Source organism: Aedes albopictus, chromosome 2 (assembly GCF_035046485.1).
Source record: "Aedes albopictus strain Foshan chromosome 2, AalbF5, whole genome shotgun sequence".
NCBI lineage: Eukaryota > Metazoa > Arthropoda > Insecta > Diptera > Culicidae > Aedes > Aedes albopictus.
Window position 1 is genome coordinate 100,647,479 of NC_085137.1, and position 23,129 is coordinate 100,670,607.

Sequence of the window (23,129 nt, forward strand, 5' to 3'; positions counted from 1 at the left end):
AAACAAAATTATAATAAAAGTTAAATGCTTATAGGCTTGTATCACATTACATAACTTTATTGAAGTAGCTTTTCAAATACATTTTGATATCAATGAGGTGGCTAACATCGAGTTAACCAATCGAGTTCATAACAAATAATTAAAAAAATATATAAAAAGCGTTCGCTAACGTGGAACGATCAGAGGATTAAAATTCATAAAGCAAATACGTTCACAAACGAACCAACATTAGTTCCAATTCATTTTACAAATGACAAGAAATGCAAGTTTCTGTGCAAGACTCATGATACCAAATGTGGCATTTGCTGCATTTTTCCCAATCCTGTCCATTTCCTGAAGAACTGAAGCGAAGTCCACAAGCCTCACATAGTGCGTCTTGTACATCACGACTTTCCTTTTGGCGTCGTAACTTGGATCCGCGTTGGGGATCTTTCTTGGAAGTCCTTTCCGATGCCTTCAACAGGTTTATTTGCTTGGTTACCTGCAATGTCTTCAGTGCACTCCGGTATGGACTAGATGTTAATTCTGCTGATTTTTCTTTCTTCCTTCCGCTTTTCCTTTCTTTTAACGCAGTTTTGGGAATCGGACGAATGTCACATGGTCCTACCGAAAACGACTTGTTGAGTGCACTTGACTGCTTTGGCGGGCTCTTCCTTGCTTCACTAGCTGATATGTCAATTTGGGGAATTCCTCCGACGTCATCGAACCCCAAGAATGGCTCGTCATCTTCGTCGTCCGACTGGATGATATGATTTGAACTTTCAACAGTGTTGTCCATTTGGTGTACATTTCTTTCACCAGCTGCTACGATGCTATTACTCACAATCGGAGATGGATGATTATTTCCACCGCGCGATTGGTTCTCATTACTTGAAGATCCATCACCGTTTACCGTTAAGGGTATGTCCGAAACATCAGCTGGCGCAAAATCATCATCAGTAAACACGTATCTGTTAAATGGTGCAATGCCAGTTTTGCGGAATCCATTTACTGCGACAGAGGCTGATGTAGAGCGAAGATAAGCTTTTCCGAACAACTCACTAAGTTCGTTGAGGGTGATAACTTTACCGGGATACTTTTTCAAGAACTGTTCCGATGCTTGTGACAAGTTGGTTTTCAGAGGTCCCATAAAGCTGACGTCAAGAGGCCGTAGATTGTGGCTGCAGTGAGGAGGCAGGGAAACCACCGTGACATGCGAGCGCTTGGCTTTTTCCAGGAATTCCAAGTTCTTGGTATGGGACGCATGCCCATTAGCCTGGTACACGGTTTATATGGGAAAATACAAAAAATGGAGAAACTCCAACTCCTGTATACTTTTTGAGTTCCTCTTTGGTCCCATACCAACTGTGCAAAATTTCAGATCGATCGGTAAAACTATATTTTAGCGCCCGCCATTCTTAGTTTTTCATACGATTTACTATGGGGAAATTTTACATCTGCAAAGAAAAATCGCTAGGAGTCACCCCTAGATCCCAAAAAATAAGTCGATGAATGATTTCTGTAGAAAACTTCACGAGGAATCAGACCTCCAAAGACCGCAAACCGATGCGACGTTCGTGGAAAAAGTTATTAAGCCTCACCCGATCGATAAAATGACGCGATTTTATTATTTATTGTTATTCCTTACATGTTAAACAGCATTGGCATGTCATTCGGTTTTCAGTTAATAACTTTTTCCACATGCCTTAGATCGCTTTGCGGTCTTCGGAGAGTTGGTTCCTCGTAAAATTTCCAACAGAAATCATTCATCGATTTATTTTTAGGGGTTAAGGAGCAACCTGTGGCGATTTATCTTTGAAAAAGTGGTTTTCCCCATAGTAAATCGTATGAAAACTTAAAATGGCTGGCGCTAAAATATAGTTTCTCCGATCGAGCTGAAATTTCACACAGTTGATATGGGGCCAAAAAGGAACTCAAAAAGTGTACAGGAGTAAAATGTCTTTCGGTGTCCCACTCTAATGCCCATCCAATAGCAGCAGCACAGGATTTTCCTTTGTAGGTCGTGCGTGTTTCAAAAAGTGGTCGAACCAGGCAGAAAAGTCGTCTACTGTCATCCAGCCTATCTTGTTACAACTGAACTTTGTTTCCGGAGGCGCTCCTCTCTTCAATTGTTCCGTCAGTCGAGCTCTGGGAAATATAAGCATCGGTGGGATGAAGTTCCCCGTTGCAGACATGCATATGCAAGCTGTTGATAGGACACCTCTCTCTGCTGATGAAATACATCCAACCTGGCGCTTTCCTCGGAGAGATAGAACTTTAGATGTTTTCGTTGGGACCTATAACACAAAAATATTATAATGTTGCGCAAAAAAGTTATTTTGATAACACATACCGTTAGAATCCCTGTCTCATCAACGTTATATACTCTGCTAGCAGGGAACGTTGTGGCGTCGAAAATCCGCTCCAGAACATCGAAAAATCCACTGACGGCCACTTTGTTGAATTCTTGTGCTCTAGCCATTGATGTAGGTTCAGGCGACCTCAGAGCCAGTTGAGGATGTCGTTTACGGAAACCGCAAGCCCAATCGTACCCTGCCAGTTGTGTTTTGCGATTGAACTGATGCGGAATATGATTTTTCTCGGCCAATTGATACGCGACGCTTCTTAGTTCTCGGAGTGTGAGGCCATAAAGACGCTTATCCATTTCCAATAGGTACTGCATGAGTTCCTCCTCCTGCTGCCGGGAAAACACGGTGTTGATTGGTTTCAACATTTCACACACGTCTTGTTCCGGAAACTTTAAGTACCGGTTCAATGTTTGACGTGGTACACCATATTCAATCGCAGCTCTGTTTTTTGATGATCCTTGATGGTTCACTGCTTGTATGGCCGCCAGAAGGTTTGTCTGTGACCACCTTTTATTTTTACCAAGAGTTTTGTAGCGCCGAACCATTATTCCCGAGTAATTTTCACAAAAATGTCACAAAAACGAGGAACCGCCTTCGCTTGGGCAAATGTAAACAACACTGGATGTATAGGTTATGTTTCAAGTTTTATGTGGCGATAACACCCCGACAGACATTGCTCATTTCACCCCGACAAGAGAACAAATTTTAATTTGCACAACTGTATGATAATTCAAGGTTGCGACCATTCATTTGCAAAGATTTACATTCATTTTCTATTATCTCAGTTCAGAAGCATGCTATCGAAAAACAATGTATGGATGAATTTAACCTTGTAGTTTTATCTGAAAGTTTGCCGAATATCATTGGGGTCGCAAACGTATACCAAAGTCGTGAGCGAGCTGTGAAGGCAACTCTCCACGCGGTGAATGTAAATTTCATTCACGCTGTGGAAAGTTACCTTCACAGCTCGCTCACGACTTTGGTATACGTTTGCGACCCCAATGATATTCGGCAAACTTTCAGATAAAACTACAAGGTTAAATTCATCCATACATAGTTTTTCGATAGCATGCTTCTGAACTGAGATAATAGCAAATTAATGGAAATCTTTGCAAATGAATGGTTGCAACCTTGTGATAATTCACACAATTGACATTCAGCTAAACGGGGTTGGTCCCACAGATTCAGAGGATTTGTTCTCAACTACTATTTCCGAAACTAAAAAAACAAAATTTTTGTACATATTCGATTTTATTCTCTGTCGCATTCGCTCCGAAGATAATTTATTCCAAGGCACACTTACATGAAACTACAATATGGACCATCAAAGACGACTTTCCAATTTCGATTGTTTCCGGTTAGTTAGTAGAACTTTATGTATTGATATACGGCGCACTGATTGCTTATTCATAGAACAAGTTCAAAATACATAGTTATAGTAACACGTTTCTGAACAGTATCAATGCGAATTTGTTTGGTTTGATCCAAAGTCACATATTCTGTGACGGAAAAGAAATAAATATAGTTAGATATGACATCCGATATTTATAGATTTTTCTTTTTCGTTTGCTACGGAGGGGTTTATATGTGTGTCTTTCCTCTATTATCCTAACAAACTACAGTAAAAGTTAATTGTCTCTAATGATTATCACATGGTGTTCGATACACAATTCTCATTAAAACGGGGTTCCCTATATGGTAAGAAGGCAGCTTAGAATTTCTTTTTTAATATATAAATATTCTTTTTTTGTCTATTGATGTACTTTTAGGTGTAAAATGCCCATTCGCATTCAATTTTGCAGTTGTTGTACTGGTTTAGTACAAGATTGGCAACATGTACGACTGTAAGGTTTTTTTTGAGTAATTCGAGCTGAAATCAACCGTCGAATTTAAGTTGTTAGAAGTTTTCTGAAGACATGGTGAAAACTCTGAAGAACTGAGGTAAGTAGTAACAAACAAAAACTACAAATTTAGGTGAAGTAACAAAATTTTTAAAACATCCACAATTCAATACATATACTTTATGGCCGGTCTCAAATTGACACTTTTTAAAAATGCTACAATAAAAATTTCAACAATTGAGGTGCTTCTAAACATCTTAAATTCGAGGCCGATCCGATGTCAACGGGAATTACTTATTCATGGGCAACTGACTAGAAGTATGACTTCGACTGCCAGGTTTGGTTTCAGAGGTTAGGAATCCCATTTTGCTTATTACTTTTTTTTATTTATGTTGTTCAAGCAATGTTAACTTACAACAATTAAAAAACTACACCAAAAATCGGTTTTTCACGTTTCAACTTCCTTCTGCTCTCAATATAATTCGTTATTTACAAACTGGTTCTACATAAAAGAAATATCAACACGAGCTGGTTGGAACGACAATATTGGCTAAACACTTTTTACAACTTAAAACAAACTGGTACACTTACGATAACTCCTAGAAAAATAGGATCATAATCAAGTCTTATGCGTTTTGGATTTGCTGCTTCCGTTTTCTTTTCCGATGGTCGTCACCTTCGTCATACGTTTACACGCTTTTCGTTTCGCTACCACTGTTACTACCACATTAGTATTAATAGGTTCTCCAAATACAAACTACAAACAGCTAAACACGGTGGTTCCACTACCTACCTACTAGTCTATTGCTTTGGCTTCCACTGAGCCACGTTGTCCTTCTGATGTGATGTGCGATATCTTCGCTTATGTCCGCTAACAGCACGACCGCTGAGCCGGTTCATGATCAGCTGTCCCGGTTCGGCAGTTTGAGTGCTCTTTTCGTCCAAGGAATCGGAAATGGACAGTCATACTGCAACGGTACCGGTCCGCGGACGTTCTTCTCGAAGTACCGGAAGATGAAGAACCACCACTCGCGGCCGATGTAGTTGTGACCGTTTTGCTGAAATGGATCAGATAGGTATGTGAATTGATGTTGGCGCGAAATTAAAGATTTTTTTTTAAATGTGGCTGTCTAAACTCAAATCCTCAATACACAGGGTGTCTACTCATAACTCACAATAAATTCCATGAGTTTTCCAGGTTTTTCCAGGGGATATTTTAAAAGTTTAAAATTTAAAAAAAAACGACCAAAATTTTCTAAAAATTAACTAAATATCATTTAAGATTTCTGAGAGTTGTTCCTCTACTACATTTCTATCAGAGTTCCTTCCTAGATCTTCGCACAAGTTTCTTACGAGATATCTGATCTCGCTGGATTCCTCCTGAAGGTCCGTTTAAAATTATTCAAAGTTTCTTCACCAATGTCACTTAGTGGTTTTCTGGGAAAGCTTCCCAACAGTTTATCTAGGGATTTTTACCGATAGGGGAGACTGGGGAGACTTGATCCCTTTTTCCTAATCTCGGGAGGAACTCCTGCAGAAAATTCGTGAAAAAACTTCTTAAGAAACCTTGGATGAACTTTAGTAGAAATCCCAAGAATAACTCCTGTAGCAACTCTGAGAGAAATTCTGGGAAAATCTCCCGGGGATTTCCCAAGAGGAACACTGAAAATAATCGCGTAAAATCTTCAATAGGAATCCAGAGAGAAATTCTAGGAGGAATTTTGCGACAACTTTTACGATTTATCCCGATAGAAATTCTTTTAGAGTTCGGGATAAATTCTGGAAGAAATCCTACGAAAATTTCTTCCAGCAAAACACAGGATGAACTCCGAGAAATTCCCACGTGGGACTCTGGGAGCAATACCGGGAAGAAATTCTGTAGCATCCCCATGAAAAACTCCAGATGGAATCGGTCGGGATTCAGGAATCCCGGAAAAATACTAGAAGGAATCCGGAAGTATATCAAGAAAAATGGCGAGAAAAATATGGTAAGAGTTTTGTGAGAAATCCTGGGAGGCATTCAAGGGGGTTTTGAAGAAGTTCCAAAAGAAACTTCTACGAAATTTCTGGAAAAATCATTGTAGCGGAATTTCTATATGGATTAAAACTCTCACGTGAAATCTGCAGCATCTTATCGGAATCGTCGGCTTGTCGGAAATATCTGCTCGGTCTAGGAGCCTTCCTTGTGTTCAACGTCAAATACGAAGAGTGCTGAAAAAATCGAATTTTGCAACGAGTTCCATACAAAATGTTATGCAATGTTTTCATTGTGCAACTCATTTCAGTTGCATAATGAACCAATTCGGAAAAATTGTCTGTTTATGATACCAAAATGAGTTATATAAAATTAAAATTATGATACTGAATTGCATAATAGTTGTTTATGTAACTAGTTGCAAAAAGTTTATTCTTTCAGCACGAGTCGTACATTTATCCAACGAGGCTTGCCGAGTTGGATAAATACGAAAAGTGCTGAAAAAATTGTGTTTTGCAACGAGTTTCATACTAGTAGTTTACGCTACAAGTCGTAATTATCCAACTCGGCAAGCCTCGTTGGATAAATGTACGACTCGTGCTGTAAAAATCGTCATTCTGCACCGAGTTGCGTACAACGTTTTTTGCAAGTTCATAAATTACCGCTTGAACAAAATTTTTCATCAAACTGCATACTGATGCTCATAGCCATGTTTAAGAAAATCTGATCATAGCAGGTGCAGTTGTCACAATTTTTCAAAACTGCATCCAGAAAGCATCAAGAAGTTGATCAAAACTGAAAACAGTGCTGTAATGGTTCATTACGCAATGCAAATCAGTGCTGTAATGAACTATTACAGCACAGTTAATTTGGTGTAGGAAAGTAGGCCTTTTCCTGTCAGATTTGCATGAGGTAAAACAGCCTATTACGATGAGAAATTGAAAAAAAAAATTTATGCAATGATTTTTTTCATAATGCAACTCATTTGAGTTGCTTTATGAACATTATACAACTATTTTTCATTATGCAACTCATTTCAATTGCATAATGAACCAGTTCGGAAAAATTGGACATTATGATACCAAAATTAATTAGATAAAATATAGATTATGATACTGAATTGCATAAAAAATATTTGTTTTGTCAGTTTGTTCTTACTACAAACATTTAGTGAAAGCTCATGTTCGAAAAAAGAAAACACTATATACTCGAAAACCATTTTATTCATACTACAATTCAGTAATCTTTTTGGACTCTTCTTCTAGTAGATGTAGACAAGTACCTAGTGAAGTTCACTACTTTTTATTCTACGACCCAATATTTTTTTATCGGAGTAAAATTGCTCTGAGTACTTAAGATTTTTCCTGAGTACATATTCCAAGTTTTTCCCTGTAGAATAAAATTCCCTGAGGATTTCCGGTTTCCCAGGTTTTCTTTCAGGTAGTAGAAATCCTGTCAATTCAACCCTTCAGAACGCGTGCTGTTGTAAAAAGAACGGGCCACATGAATGAAAATCAGTGAAGGTGAGTATGATAGGATGAATATCCGGATTCAGCTAAAAGTAGGGAGAATCCGGAACAATCTGTGGCCGTGGTAATGCTTCGCTAGTGATTCCTCCTGAGATTTATTTTATGATTTCCTATGAATTACTCCACGAGACCATCCAGGGAAGCAGTCCAAGAGCTGTACTTGGGAATTCTATGGGATTTGTTGGTGAGATTTTGTTGGTATTTGTTCATGGGATTCCTCCAGATCCATCCAAACGTTGTTTCTGGGATCTCCTCCAGCAGTCTGTTCATTCTGGGATTGGTTCAAGACGCGTTCAAGATTTCCTCCTGGGATTCCTGTAGCAGTTGCTTCTGTAATTTTTCCAGAAGTTCTTCCTGGGATTCCTCCAGAAATTCCTTCTGGGCTTTATGTACGAGTTCAATCCGACATTTCTACAAGTGTTCCTCCTGGGATTCCTTTAGGAGTTCCTTCTGGGATTCCTCCGACAATTCCTCCTGAAATTCATCTGAGAGTTCTTTCCTCCAGGAGTTCCTCCTATTGCATATTGTATAAAGTTTATGTAAACGCACCTTAAAGTGCATTCGAACCATCATTAATAATCATTATTCGCTTGCGCGAGTTTACGCGCAAGCACAAGCGCAATAGCGCTGTCAAAAGTATATATGTAAATAAAACGAGCCTGGTAGCTCTCTTATGTGATCAACACTCGAACAAGATACACACGTATTATTATTTAGCTTCCCGGAAGAACCCCCAGTGAATTAAAGTATTATAGTGATTATATCATAGTGATTCTTTGAGTCCGCTCGTTAGTGATTATCCCCTTTGCTGATTGGAAAAACCCGGAACACCGGATTGAATACTCCTGGAGTTCTTCCTAGATTTCCTCCAAGAGTTCCTACTGGGATTCCTCCGAGAGATTCTTCCTAAAGGAGTGCCTCCTGGGACCCCTCCGAGAGTTCCTTCTGGAGCTCCTCCTAGGATTCATCCAGGAGTTCCTCCCGGGATTCATACAAGAGTTCGTCCTGGGATTCCTCCAGGAGTTCCTCCTGGGATTCCTACAAGAGTTCCTTCTTGGATTCCTAAAGGAGTTCCTCCTGGGATTCTTCCGAGAGTTCCTTCTGGAGTTCCTCCTAGGATACATCCAGGAGTTTCTCCTAGGATTCCTGCAGGAGTTCTTCCTGGGATTTCTCCAGGTATTCCTCCTGGGATTCCTCCAGAAGTTCCTCCTCGGATTCCAGAGCAAGGATGGAAATCTAGTGATCATGATCAGATTTCGTATGTGTCGCGGTCGAACGGCATCGCGCGATCATAGCAACAACGATAACATTTTGTCGTCAAGCATCATAACAAACTTCGGTGCGAGAAGAATGATTCGCTCAGCATGTGCGGGCGCGATGCGATCGTTATCATGAAGACGAAATGATAAATTAGTGATTTCATTGACTTTTTGAGCATTCTTGGTGATTTAACTTTCAGATATGCTTACAAATGTATTATTTCGAATCATGAATGCGGCTTACGGGTGCATAAATGGCAAGCAATGTGATGAATAAAATTTATCATGACTTGTAACAAGATCCGATAACGGGTCATCACACGATAAAGTGTGCATCAGATGCTTTAATTGTTCTGTGATACGAGCACGGTGTGAGGCGTCGGCATCATGCTACTGCAAGAACAAGGCTATCTTGGATTATTCGTATCCTGTATCATTTATCGCTTGAAGTGATTTTCTGCCATCCTTGTTCCAGAGGTTTCTCCAGGAGTTTATACTGGGATTCTTACAGGATTTCCTGCTGAACGTCCTCGTGGGGTTCCTACAGGAGAGTAGTTTGATACCCATATTTTGGGATGCATTATACCCAAAGCAACCTTCAATGGCTATACATAACGGCTTGACTTTGAAAATGACAAAGTACAATACCATGCCTATAAGGTCATGCACTTTTCATATAAATGGACACTTGTGGCCTCGGAGGGTCATCAGAGCTGCCCTAAGGGTGGTAATTGCACTCCGAGCAACATCAAGTGATCATAATTCGACGTTCTACATGTAAATGTGTTCACTTTCAACTTGAGCATGGTCCGTACGTGACTCAAGCTTTTGTGAGCATTTGCTCATGTTTCCCAATTTTAATTATATGGTGTACGATGTTTGAAAAGTAAATGCTCATACTTCTAGTTTTGTCATACTAACCTGAGTAAATGCTCAAGTAGAAGGTTTGACACATGCATTATAGCATCCAACACGCGCGCTTATAGTTATTTATGTAACGAGTTGCAAAAAATTGATTTTTTCAGCACGAGTCGTACATTTATCCAACGAGGCTTGCCTGTAGAAAGAGTTGGAACAGACGACGTTCGGCTGGATCGGAGGCTTTCAGGTCGGCTCGCAAGGCCTACCAGAAAGCTCTTCGGTCTGCTTAACGATCCGGCTGGGAAAACCTTTGTACAAATTTTTCCAGTCTGAGTGAAGCCAGTCGATTGAACAAAATCCTTGCAAAATCTAAGGATTTTCAAGTGAACGAACTTCGTTTGCCAAATCGTCCCGTTAATGCTAGAACTAGGTAACTGGTTTTGCGAAATCGTGAGCAATTTGTTTACAGCTGAACGTTTACCACAATAAACAAAAGTTTGTCGATTGAAACTACAAAAACACATAATGATTCTTCATTTAAGACCAACAAAGTGTATGTTTTACTGCAGGATAAGTTTTACCAGCCATTTTTACCCGTACTTTCCAAAACGAGTTACCTAGTTCTAGCATTAAGGGGGCGAAATGGTGATTTCATTCCTCTGATGAGGAAGTTTTGGAATGTTTATTCAGTACACACTTCCCCGGGTGTGTGGATATTACATCTTCCGATGAATCTGATGTCTTTTTTTGTAGTTATGATTCTTTAGCTTCGACTCGCAGTATCATAACTTTAGAATGGATTGAATGGGCACTTAATAGCTTTGCTCCTTTCAAATCTCCTGGGGCAGATAAGATTTATCCTATTTTGCTTCAGAAGGGATTTGATCTTTTCAAACATGTTTTGAAACAACTGTTTGCAGTTTTGCTTCAGGGTATATTTCCAAATCCTGGCGGAATATTACTGTAAAGTTTATTCCGAAAGTGGGTCGTGCGTCGTATGAAGAAGCAAAGAGCTTCAGACCTATCAATTTGACCTCTTTTCTTCTGAAATGCTTGGAACGCATTGTCGATCATCACATCCGTGATGTTCATCTGGCCAATGTGCCTCTTCATGTGAACCAACATGCTTACCAATCTGGAAAGTCCACTGTGAGTCTTTTACACAAAGATGTTTACGATATCGAGAAGGCATTCGCTCAAAAGCAATCCTGCTTGGGTGTTTTCTTAGAGGGTGCCTTTGACAACGTGCCTTTCGATGCCATATTGGTCATGGTATATCTCCAATGATTTCCAATTGGATTCACCAAATGATCAAAAACCGATATCTCTTCTCGACATTGCGTCAAGCGGCGATTAGGAAATTGAGTGTATGTAGATGCCCCCAAGGGGGAGTCTTATCACCACTTTTGAGGAATCTCGTAGCAGATACGCTATTGAGGCAACTCAATAATAGCGGTTTTCCACCGGTTTTCCTACTTATGGTTTTGCCGACGACTACCTAACATTGTTAGTCGGTATGTGCATCAGCACCCTTTTCGACCTGATGCAAAACGCTGTTCAGGTAGTTGAAGGTTGGTGTCGCCAATATGGCCTTTCGGTAAATCCGAGTAAAACATCCACTTTTCTTGTCACGGAAAAGCGAAACCGTAATGGTGTTCGACCTTTACTGCCCCTCTTCGCATGTCAGTCCCATGTTGTTTTTCAAAGTGCCTACGTTTTGCACTATAACTCCAATTGTTTTCGAAAAAATGTATTCAATTCTTGCATAAACTTTTCGTGGAACATTGGGCTGTGAAATGAGGCAAGAAAAATATCAAATTTATTTTAAATGAGCTCGTGAGAGACAAAAATATGATTCGCATTAGAAACGACATGGGACTGACATGCCAAGAGGGGCAGTTTACGTCTCTTTAATTCTGAAATCAATGTGACTGAACAGGTAAAGTACGTTGGAGTCATTCTTGATTCCAAGCTGGACACCTCTTGAAAAACGGTGGAGCAGACGGTCGGGTAGAGGGTTTGTGCGAAGGATAAAGTAGAGGGGGTGGTGTAGAAGGTTAGGGTTGAGGGTAGGGGAAGTGTTGGGATAGAGAGTAGACGGTACGATTAGGCACAATATAGAGAGTAGTGAAGGGTTAGAGTAGAGGGTACGGTAAAGGATGAGGCAGTGGTTATGGTAGAAGGTAGAGGACAGGGTCATTCCTTTCGAGAATATTCCCAGGTTTCTCCCTAGGATTCATTCAGATATTTCTTCCAGAATTGCTGTACAGATTGCTCCGGTTTCTCTTCAGGGATCCTGGATCCTGAAAGAATTATTTGCGTTATTCTTTTCTGCATTCCTTCAGGGATTCGTGCGGAAATTCCTTCAAAGATTCCTGCTGCGATTCCTCACGAAAAAGTATCAAAAAATATAGATTTCTGTCGAGATTTTCAATCCTAGATCATAGATCCATGGTTATTGCAGGATTTCCTGCTCAGCTATTAGCCGGTATTCCTGTCATGATCCCCTAAGAATTCCATCAGGTATTCTTTACGGGATTCCTTCAGGAATTACTTCAGGCTTAGATAATTAATTATCTAAGCTTCAGGGATTTCTGCCAGAATAACTTTAAAAAATCTTGAAAGAATTCATTCAGAAATTCGCGCGCTGTTGTAAAAGTACAACACTACCAAAACGTCATATACAGCAGTTTAACGTTGAACTTTTCGTCATTCAAATCATCGTCATCATCAAACATTTGACTGTCGGGGCCCGTGGCGCAGTGGTCCACACGTTCGCTTCATAAGCGGATGGTCATGGGTTCGAACCCAGCCCCGGCACTTGCAATTTTTCGTCAGTTGCTCTTCCCCCCGAGAGCAGCTGGCACCTGACCCTCTTCGGAGCATATTGATTGATGCACCAAGCGGTAAGAAGAAGAGTTTTGACATCCAAGCGGTGTGCCGTTTACATCCATCAACCAATCAGCGACGAGGATCTAATCGACGGCACACCGCTTGGATGTCAAAACTTCTTCTTCTTTTCGCTTGGTGCATCAATCAATAGCTCTAACGGACCCGGAATTTGGATATCGGCGAACCGCAACTCATAATGGACGACCCCCAATTGGACTGAAAAAGGAACAGCAGCCAGCCACCAGCATCATCGTGCTCATCATTCTACCGTGGACAGGGTAGAGAAGTTGAAGGAGCACACGGCACCAGTTCAATATAGTTGAATTAGAATAGAATAAATGTAGGCGCTGTACAAAAAGTGTAAGTGCAGCGTCCAATTGGAATCGCTCACGTAGTGCCCAAGTGGACAAAAGAGCTGTAAATTAGGTTAAGTGATTAAGAATAAAAAAAAAAAAAAATCAAACATTTGAAAGCAGTTTTTTCGTTCAAAACAAAAGTTGTTGCTATGAAAATATATTCACTGTACTGCACGTGAGCAATATAATGCTGTGAATATATTTTTATGATCCTTGTTTTGATTTGCAGCGAGAAAACTGCTTTTTATTTTCCGAAAAATGATGACGGATGCTTGAGCCTTAAGCATCAACACGCGCGCTGAAATCTCTTCTCAAATATACGGAAAAGATTCAAGATTTATCATCAATCAGAATTTCCATATTAAGTCAACAATATTTTCTCCCGCGCATTGCACTCTGTTTGACCTACCTTAAGCAGAAGACTATTGTTCGCCAGGGTATGGTACGTCCAGAACAGTCTCGTCGTCACGTAGTAGGCAATCAGCACGTCGACGGTGTAATGACCGTGGGCAAGCAGTACCATCGATACGCCCGTCAAACTGGCACACCACGCCAACCAGTGGATAATCCAAAACTTCTTTGGTGAGTCTGAAAGGAAGGTAGGTAGGTATGCAAATGTGAGAACTTCCTGATTGCTTTTTGAAATTCTTCCGGTACTCACATTCAGCAATGATCAGATAGCCCATCACCAGCGTCACCGTGTGGCCACTGTAGATGTAGTCGCCGCAGTAGGTGTGCTTGCCATTGATCGACAGCCCGAAGCCGGAAATGAGCTGGAAGGCACGTTTCACGATCTCCAACGGTGTCGTCGCGTTCGACTTTGGGCTGCAGTAGTACGAGGTACTGGACATTGGCAGTACCGTCACGTACATGGTGATCGACCGCATGAAGTAGAGCAGCGACATCATCAGGAAAACCCTCCGCATGACGATGAAACTGTAAGTATTGGGAGGTGTTACAGAACAGTAAGTGTGATGAACCACCTTAAATTAGTGCTCTCTACTAACCGATGTTTGTGGAACGTGATCAGCAAAACGCAAGAATTAACCATCACCATGATGAGAACCTCGCTGACATTCAGTGCCCACTCCACCGGGCGGATGTTGTCCAGTACCACATCCGGTAGGGGACCGTAGGTGTCGCGGTTCGGTACCCGATCGTGTACCATCGCTAGGGAAACCGTTGCCAGAATGAAGTTGAAGCCCAACATCAGCAGAGCCATGCAGGTTTTCCCGACTTCCTTCGGGAAGCGCGGTTCACTGGGCACCGGCGAGGGTACATCAATTTTGATCATCACGGCGTCACCGGCGCAGGAACTTCCGTTGCTGCCGCCATCGGGCGGTGGGTGCTGCTGGTGGTACGAGTGGTTCCCACTGTACCCGTAGTCGTACGCATCGGGTACCTCCTGAGGAAAGAGAAGAGAATAGAAAACATGGTTAGGGACAATTTTTTACAGTTAATTCAAGTATTTGTTTTGCAAAATATGTTTTCTAAAGTTCCACCATAAATTCCTTCTGATATTCCTACAGGAGTTACTTCTGGGATTGTCACAGAAATTGTTCCAAAAACTTTTCTAGAATTTTATCAGGAGTTCTTTCTGGGCATTCCTCTAGAAAATCTCGTCCAAGAATTTCTCCAGAAATTCCTTCTGGGGTTCTTGATAAGGTAACCTGGGGTAATCAGTGTTGGTAAAAACTCAAATTCTCAAATCTCATGGTTGAGTTGTTTCACGCGCGATTCTTGACTCGCCAAGCTCACCGCCAAAAGAATCATGCATGAGTTGACTCGTGATTTCACTCATTGCTTTATTTCCTGGTAGTCTTATTATTTACATCAAAGTTTTTAGGATTATATGATAGAACAAAAGCAAATCTAGCGTACAATAACATTGAATGCCGTTCAAAGTGATTTAAGTTTGTTTTACAAGCGAACGAGATTTCGGCGCTTGACTCGTGAGAGCGAGATTTTGCATGAAAATCTCGCGCGTGGGAAAATGATTCAGAATCGCACGCGAGTTTGCTTACGCAGGAGCTGTTCACGAGTCTGCTTTGAGTGTGATTTTACCAACACTGGGGGTAATCCGCACCCCCGGGGAAAACGCATTCACTCTACTGCATTATAGGTATAAATGAGGTTTCCCTCAAATGCAAGCAAACTAGACGTGATATTGAGCCGATCAAGCCCAAGAATGACTACAATATTCGAATGAAAAGCGTTGAAAATGATGATTTTCCATATTATCATCATTGTCCAAACAGATTGTCTAATTTGAAGTGCGCGGAATTTAAGCGTGCGCTAATTATATGGCTTAAACCCATTAACTATCATCCGTCTCTTACATCATGAACTGCTGCCGAAATAGTTAGATGGAGCCCCTTGATAATTCATTAGAATTCAAAGTGGGAAATACCCCACCAAAGTGGTCGTTTTGCCCCACCTCAAGGTGCCCCTTAACAGTTTGTCAGCACCTAGAATGTAACACTTTTTCAAATTGTTTATTTGATTAGGTAAACTTCATATTCACGCGGATCAAAAGTTGGCGTCTCCTAGTCAAAATACTTAACTTATCCAGTTTTTGAATAAAAATCTCTGTTTCTAGCGATTCGATTGCAATTAGAGGTTCCAATCCAACCCGGGATATCCCGGGACATAAAATCCCGGGATCTTGAAAAATTCGGGATTTCCCGAATCCCGGGATACAATTTTTCACCGTCCCGAAAATCCCGGGTTTCCCGGGACACACTTTTCTTACATATTTTTTTCGCTTTGATTTGGAGAGTCTCTAAAACGTATTCGAAGAGTTGTGATTTTTTTTTCGAAATTCGCCTTCATGGAAAAAACACGAAAATGTTACATCAACCACTGCAACTGTGTGTGGACTTCAAAACTCGTTGGAACTCGACTGAAATGATGCTGGAGCACTTGCTTCGCTGTTTTGATTGCATCAAAGAGACGCTTTCTAAAATAATCCTTTTAGGTCTTATGTTGGACAGTGATTTCGAGGTTACAATAAACCTTCAGGGAGCTCTTCAGCCAATCAGACTCGCTTCGGAAGCATTGGGAAGACAAGTTGCTACATTACTGTCTGCGGAAGGCAACTTGAGTTTCTTGTATTCGAAGCTTAAGAAAAGTAACTCCAACGTTGGAAACGAGCTCTTCGATGCAATCACGAAAAGAATCAACGAACGGCTCCAAAATAAAACAAAATACAGCGCTGAAGTTCCTTCAAGGTCTTCCGTTGTCAATTCGAGTACCAGCAGAACTGGAAAGCTTATCGAAAACGCAAATAAATAAGTTCATCAAGAAACTGTGAATTCGATTGTTGCAAGACTGCCAAAGACCGAGAATGATGCTGCCGAGTTGAATGCTGGATAAAGGAATACTATAAAGGAATTTGCCAACCAGTCCCAGAATGATTGATTTTTCAAAAGTAATTGCGGGAGAGCTGTCACTTTTTGAGATACATAGTAACTTAATCCGACAATTACACCGACGTCAATCAATAGCGAGCGTATCCTTTTGAACTCCGTCTGTTTTCAAAAGCGAACCTCACTGTCCGAGGAATCATTAATAAGATTTGCCTCTTGAAGTCATATTTTAAGAGGACGAATTCAAATTGATAAGACCAGTAACTTGATTTGAGCCATTGATTTTTTATACTGATGAATAAAACATATTCCTTACCACAAAATTGCGTTTTTAAGCACATTGAAAAATTTCCCGGGATTTCCCGGGACAAGCAACAAATTTTATCCCGAATCCCGGGATAAGCAAATTGGTCGGGAAATGGAACCTCTAATTGCAATGGAATTTTGGCTGCAACTTTAAAATATCTAGAATTTTAGCTAGTATTATAAATCCTTGTCCATGCAAATGTTTACATTAACTTTTCAGATTCAAATAAATATAAAGACACTATTTTCATTTAAAAAAGTGTATTTATAATTATTTCAATCTGAAAAGTCAATGTAAACAATTGGATGGATGATGATTTATAATTCTAGCTAAAATTCTAGTTATTTTAAGGTTACAGTCAAAATTCCATCACAATCGAATTGCTAGAAACAGGAGATTTTGATCCTCAAACATGATTATTTTGTATGAAAATTGGCTCTGTCTTTATACTTATTTCTCACACTGTAGTAGTAGTGTTGATGATCAACCGTGCATTGTACATAGTTACACAAAGATTTACTCAAACAGCATCAATTTAAGTTAGGAACCATAATACCCACGCTTTTTGTACCATTTCATTGTAGAAACAGAGAATTTACCTTCTCACCATACAAAAGTTCAGCTCATTACTACAAATCTAGTGCTTCATTGAACGTGCCCTGTTAGTTGGTGGCAGTAGCTCCTCTCTGGAGCCACCAATTTGCGTTTTTTCCAAGAGTTGCTTTTGGTAATCCTCAAGGAGTTTTTTTTCGGAATTGTCCCGCACATCTTTCTGGAAATACTCCAAAAGAACCTTCTGAAAATACTCCAGAATCTTATATTGGGAATCCTATGGAAACCCTTTTGAAAATATTTAAGGATTTATTTCTGGAAACCCTCCAGAAATTCATTGTGGGAGGCCTCCAGGTTTCTTGTTAGCATTCCTTCAAGAGTTTCTTCTGGGAGTCGTTCAAGACTGGAGCAATTCCTAGTTTGAATTTTTGGATCGCTGACTAAAGTAATCCCATCTTTAAAAGGATTTTTTTATGAGAAGTTCCCAGTCCCTAGCAAAAAATCCTAAAGGAATCCAAAATTGCATTTCTGGATCAAGATAAAACTTCTGTATGAATCCTCAGATGAAATTTCTGGAGGACTTTCAAGTAGAAATTCTTGGAGAAACCCACAGATGGAGTTCCTGAAACAATCTCCAAAAAGACTTCTTCGCTCTACTAAAATATTTTTACACGGTTTTCCGAGCTCAGGGCTTGACACTAAAAACTATCATCAGCTTACCGAGTACGAAAATGCTGTTAATTAGTGTAAATGATCTATTGTTAGCTAAATGTTTTACACATAAAGAACAATAAATATTTGATTTACAACTTAAACTTTTCACACTGATTTTGAAAAAAATATAGATGATTCGCAACATCTTCCGTTTAAGCACTCTTTAGAAAAAATTTTCTGACTTAAAACATGTTGGAAATAAAAACACAGAGGAGGCTTTGTTCTCCAAACCCAGGCACTGACTGATATCGCTATCAGCTCAGTGCCTCTCCTTTATTCAATCTAGGTATAACATATTTACAATTTATTTCCATTTACCTACCAGTTGATACCTAGCTCTCCACTGAGCTGTGTGATGCACCTCCAAGGATGTACCTACCATTCAACACTCCTCCTCATCACACACTCTCAGATCCGACGCGTCCCGAGCTTCACCTGGCCACGTACTCCTCCAGCCTACCGAGCTCCTCCTTAGCAACCGAGCTACCAGACTCCTCCTGGCTCCAAGCAGACTCTGCTACCAGGCCCTGGCTCCAAGCTACGTCTGCTACTAAGAGGCTACCAAGCTCCTCCTGGCTCGAAGCGTCTTCCGCCTCAAGTACCTTCTGCCATCCAGCTCCAGCGTCCATCGATCAGCCAGCACCCTCTGCCTCTTGGTTCCAGCGCAGGTCCCATACGGCTATCAATCCTCATCGAGTGTTGGTCCCCTCACCGCATCTTGGTGCCTCAACGAATATTGGCACCAGGCCTCATCGCATCTTGACACCTCATCGGGTATTGGCCTCCTCATCGTATCTTGGATACCGCATCTCGGTCTCCTCGCTTCCCGAACCACCACCAGGGCGTCCCTGGGCCCATAACCTGTTGGAAATAAAAACACAGGCGAGGCTTTGTTCTCCAAACCCAGGCACTGACTGATATCGCTATCAGCTCAGTGCCTCTCCTTTATTCAATCTAGGTATAACATATTTACAATTTATTTCCATTTACCTACCAGTTGATACCTAGCTCTCCACTGAGCTGTGTGATGCACCTCCAAGGATGTACCTACCATTCAACAAAACAAAGTCGTGAAAAAGAAAGCTGTAAATCATAATTAAAATTTATTAAGATAACATGGAAAGAATTCATGAACTTGCAATATATTACTATGTTCCGATTTAACGACGGAATGTCTATCACGATTCGTTAAAAATCTTATTCTATAATAATTTAAAACAAAAAAAAACTGTTGAAACGTTCACAACATATCGATATCATTCAAAATTGGCTGGAATAAACTAGCCGGTAGGGACACATCTCCAACGTAAACCGCCTGGGAACCGTCAGCCACTTGTGCACCATAATCGGAACACTCTTCGGCGAGACTGATTTGCCGACGCGGCTTTTTCGATTCGCCTGCGCTACGTCGCTGCCGCTTTCCGGGGGCACCCACACGACTTGAACGTGGCGTGTCCTGGTATGACTGGGCTGGTTTCGGATTTGCCGGACCGTCGGACGAATGTTTCACACGAATGTGTTTCTCGCGATCACCACGCTGACGGAACTGCTTCGGACACTGCGGACACGAATAGGGCTTTTCACCTATAGCGGAATAAATATAGTTAGATTGAGGATGGATAACGTAGACGAATCGGTTATTTTACCAGAATGAATTCTTTGGTGATTCTTGAGGGCGTCCGCTCGGTAGAAACGTTTGTTACACTCGTCGCATCCGTAACGACGATCGCCTCGGTGAATCAGCCGATGCTGATAATAGACGGATCCCGTAAGGAAACGCTTATCGCATAGGTCACAAACATACGGCCGCTCTCCGGTGTGGCACTTTCGAATATGGTCCTTTAAGTCTGGCCGAATGGTAAAACTACGATTGCATCCCGTTTCCGGGCAAATGAACGGACGAATGCCATTATGGAAACGCAGGTGCTGCCATAGGTGGCTGGACTGGGTATATGTTTTACCGCAAACCTCGCACAGATATGGTCTTGTGGATGAGTTTGGTGAAGTCGCATCCGCTGCATCTTTCTCCGCAGGCTGACGGCGCAATCCTATGGTGCTGTGTTTCTTTGTAGCGTGATTCGTGGTATAATGCATGAGAAAGGTGTCTGCGTTGTCGAAGCTTACTCCACAATTCTCGCATCCCACTTTGAACTGACCGGTGATATCGTTTTCTTCCATAATCGATAAGCGAGGAAATAAGTGATAATTTGCATAACGATGCTCGTAGAGGGCACCTAAGCTTTGGAACTGCTCGTCGCATACATTGCATGCGAAATATTTGGACAAACCTCGAAACTCATCGTTCCACGCATCGCGGAAAACACATTCGTTCAACCGATGGAACAGCATATCCTTCATACATGGAATCTTTATCTCACACAACGTGCATTCAAATCCGGTAGCCGGATCATGCAATGACTGGTGCTCACACAGCGACGGCAAATCCGAGAAGTGTTTGTCACAAAACTCACATTGGAAAACCGTCGTCAGTATCACGATTCTAAATGCCTTCCGTAGCGCCAGCTTGCCGTTATCCATGTAGCTCCCATCCTCGCGTTCCAATTCCCGTTCCCAATCGACCGTCTCCAGGTGATCCATCATCTTTTCCAATGTTCCGAATGCCATCCCGCACTTCATACACTTGAGACATACCTGGAAGATAGTTGGTGATTAATAGCCCCTCGTTGGAAGTAAGTTACAAACAATACCTTGAAGGGATCTCCAGTTTCCTCTTTCTTGGGCTGTTTCAGTTCCCCAACAAATATCACATCACCCTCCTTGTCCGCATGCATTTTCGCAAGGTGCTTCTCTAACCCGGTCGCATGAACAAACTTCCGCTCGCAGTGCCTGCACTCGTACATCCGCCTCTTCTCGGTGTTCTCGCGCTGCTGTTTCCGCTTATCCTTCTTCCCACCACCACCGCTACCCCCCTCCGTCGTCGTCGTCCCATCGCTGCGACCCTTTTTCTTCGTCAGCCGTTTCCACTGGTCCATGTTGTCCTCCAGCTGCCGCAAACACGGATGTCCGTCCAGCACGCTGCTCGGAACGATCCGCTTCTTTCGCTCATCGTACTCGCACACATGCTCCTCGAAACGATCCGGCGAAAAGAGCTCGTCGCAGTTGGCACATCGGATCAGGCAGGAATCCTCCGATGCCTCTTCGGCAGCTGCACTTCCACCCGACGCTGTCTCACAATCAACATCTAAACCACCGAAGTAAAATTCTTTTCACGTTCGTTTCCTTTCATTCGAGAGAAATATGCTTACCGGATTGCTTTTCCAAGGCGTCGCCGCCGCCGCTGATGTTTACCGCCGTCAGTTGATCGGATTCGGTTTCGGTCCCAGGAGCCATGGTTGCTTCGAAAAAGTCCTGGCGAGCGACGGGGTCAGCTGTGCAGTAGGTCTTGACACGAAGCCGGTTGGGAAAAAAGTGATCCCCCCGGTTGCTTGGTTCGCTTCGCTCGCGTTCAAGTTCGACGGAAAAGTGATCGAAGAAAAAACCGAATCCACTCCTCCAGCACAAATTCCGAACGTATGGGTTTTCGTTGGGTTGCCTAGCGACGACGGAAGGGCAACGAACGATGACGTGCATCATCGCCATCGCCCCGAAACAGCCCAAGCAGTCGATCGCGGTCAGAACCACCCACTTCCAGCCTACTACCCCACGGCCCACCACCCAAACGACCAACCACAACACAAACAGCTGATGTTCTTGATGATGATGATGATGACATGCACGTGGCAGCATGCTGCCATCGGCCACGCTAAAAATACACCTTTGAGGTTGTACGGTCGGGGCCGATATAGTCGGGGCCAGCCTTCAAAAAATCTCACTCCAAGAGCTGCTGGGATTCAAATCTGCAGGAGCATGATCAGTTCGACGCGCTTAATTTGTTTCAATCCAGGCATGCATTGAATCTTGCCTCATGTATGGGAGGATTGAATCCCATGATTCAATCCTTGATTGATTCCCACAGCAGCAAAAATGCATCGCGTTGCCATAGATATTTCATTTGAGTGTTGATGGAAAATTTATCTTGGACAGTTTACACGGGAAGTCATTTGATTCCTTGATCATATCAGGAGAATGATCTCTGTAAACTGCTTTGAGATTACGAGTTTCTACATGGAAACTGTTGCAAAAACTACCCACAGAAGTGTTTCGAGACGGGAGAACGTAAAGTTCTAGGCTGACGATTTGTGGTTTTACGGCTGACTCACAGGACCTGTCACCAACCGTTTAACCTAAGAAACTGGGCTGACCTTCGCGATGCTACAGGTTTTGCATTGGTGTTTTTTTTTCAAAGACAAGTGCAAAATAGTTGGTCTCAAACGCCAGTCTTTGTCGGTGCTTTTGAAAAACACCCAATTTTCTTGTGCTTACGCTCCCTCTTTATCACAAATTTTTGAATAAAAAAATGGGTCTACAGTTAACACACAAGAGTGCACATAATAAAATGTATAAGAGGAAACATTTGCGTTTAATAACAGTGTTCGTCCATGTACGGTATGTACTATACCAATCAGTATTTCACACGTATGGCAGCGGAACGGGTAACAAATATGGCGTCCATCATTTTTTCTGGATTTCTTGACACCCCCCTTCCCCACTCTGCCACGGTTTATTTTATACCTATACACGGAGTGTCACACTTTCTCAGACTCAAGGCACCCCCCCCCTCCTCTAAATGATGGACGTCATATTTTTACGACTCCGAAGATAATTTTTTTTCACCAAAAATTAGCGCTGTCAGATCCCAAACAACCAACCTATTCAGCGCACTAGTGCACTTGAACGAAAGGATTCAATCTTGGGATTGAATCCCATGCACAAATCCCGCACGCTGGGATTGGAAAAAATCATGATCCAAATCGATCCTGGCATTAAGGATCATTTCAAAGCATGCTTATTTGAATCATGGAGTAGAAGGATGCTCTTGAAAGACTGGTCGGGGCCGATGGGGCCGAGCCGAGGCGGTAAACGCACGGGTATTCAGCATGACCATGCTGAGGGTGACGGGTTCGATTCCCGGTCGGTCCTGGATCTTTTCGTAAAGGAAATTTCCTTGATTTCCTTGGGCATAGAGTATCTTCGTGCCTGCCACACGATATACGCATGCAAAATGGT

The 23,129-nt window shown here is 41.9% G+C and overlaps 2 protein-coding genes across 6 annotated transcripts in view; both read right to left on the reverse strand.

The window, feature by feature from the left end:
- Window positions 1-3,580: 3,580 nt before the first annotated feature.
- LOC115253700 (phosphatidylcholine:ceramide cholinephosphotransferase 1) overlaps window positions 3,581-23,129 on the reverse strand; it is an 84,947-nt gene continuing 65,398 nt past the window's right edge. For 3 of the 4 annotated variants that reach the window (XM_029852743.2, XM_062850152.1, XM_029852741.2), the window contains exons 2-5: window positions 14,069-14,466; window positions 13,723-13,997; window positions 13,471-13,649; window positions 3,581-5,247 (exon numbers count right to left, since the gene is read on the reverse strand). In XM_029852743.2, the coding sequence (XP_029708603.1) occupies window positions 5,092-5,247; window positions 13,471-13,649; window positions 13,723-13,997; window positions 14,069-14,466 (1,008 nt within the window). In that variant the 3' untranslated portion in view covers window positions 3,581-5,091. Of the gene's footprint in view, window positions 5,248-13,470; window positions 13,650-13,722; window positions 13,998-14,068; window positions 14,467-14,563; window positions 14,656-23,129 lie in introns of those variants that run through there. The other variant, XM_062850153.1, reaches the window with a different exon arrangement.
- Window positions 19,069-21,659, reverse strand: LOC115255029 (testis-specific zinc finger protein topi). Of its 2 annotated transcripts, XM_062854999.1 has the most exons (5): window positions 21,269-21,659; window positions 20,711-21,204; window positions 19,649-20,654; window positions 19,434-19,586; window positions 19,069-19,400 (listed from the first exon to the last, which is right to left on the reverse strand). In XM_062854999.1, exons 1-5 carry the CDS (start codon window positions 21,600-21,602, stop codon window positions 19,243-19,245), a joined length of 2,145 nt encoding a protein of 714 aa, XP_062710983.1. In that variant the 5' UTR covers window positions 21,603-21,659; the 3' UTR covers window positions 19,069-19,242. The 2 variants fall into 2 exon arrangements, with proteins under 2 accessions (XP_062710983.1, XP_029708599.1); XM_029852739.2 differs by having other exon boundaries at window positions 19,069-19,586; window positions 21,269-21,658.

Bases quoted from the DNA above. Each gene is read 5' to 3' on its own strand.
- LOC115255029 (XM_029852739.2), bottom strand. From the start codon at position 21,602: ATGGCGATGATGCACGTCATCGTTCGTTGCCCTTCCGTCGTCGCTAGG. The intron at 21,205-21,268 runs GTAAGCATATTT...TCGGTGGTTTAG, and splicing joins CGCCTTGGAAAAGCAATCCG to ATGTTGATTGTGAGACAGCG. The intron at 20,655-20,710 runs GTATTGTTTGTA...ACTATCTTCCAG, and splicing joins AAACTGGAGATCCCTTCAAG to GTATGTCTCAAGTGTATGAA.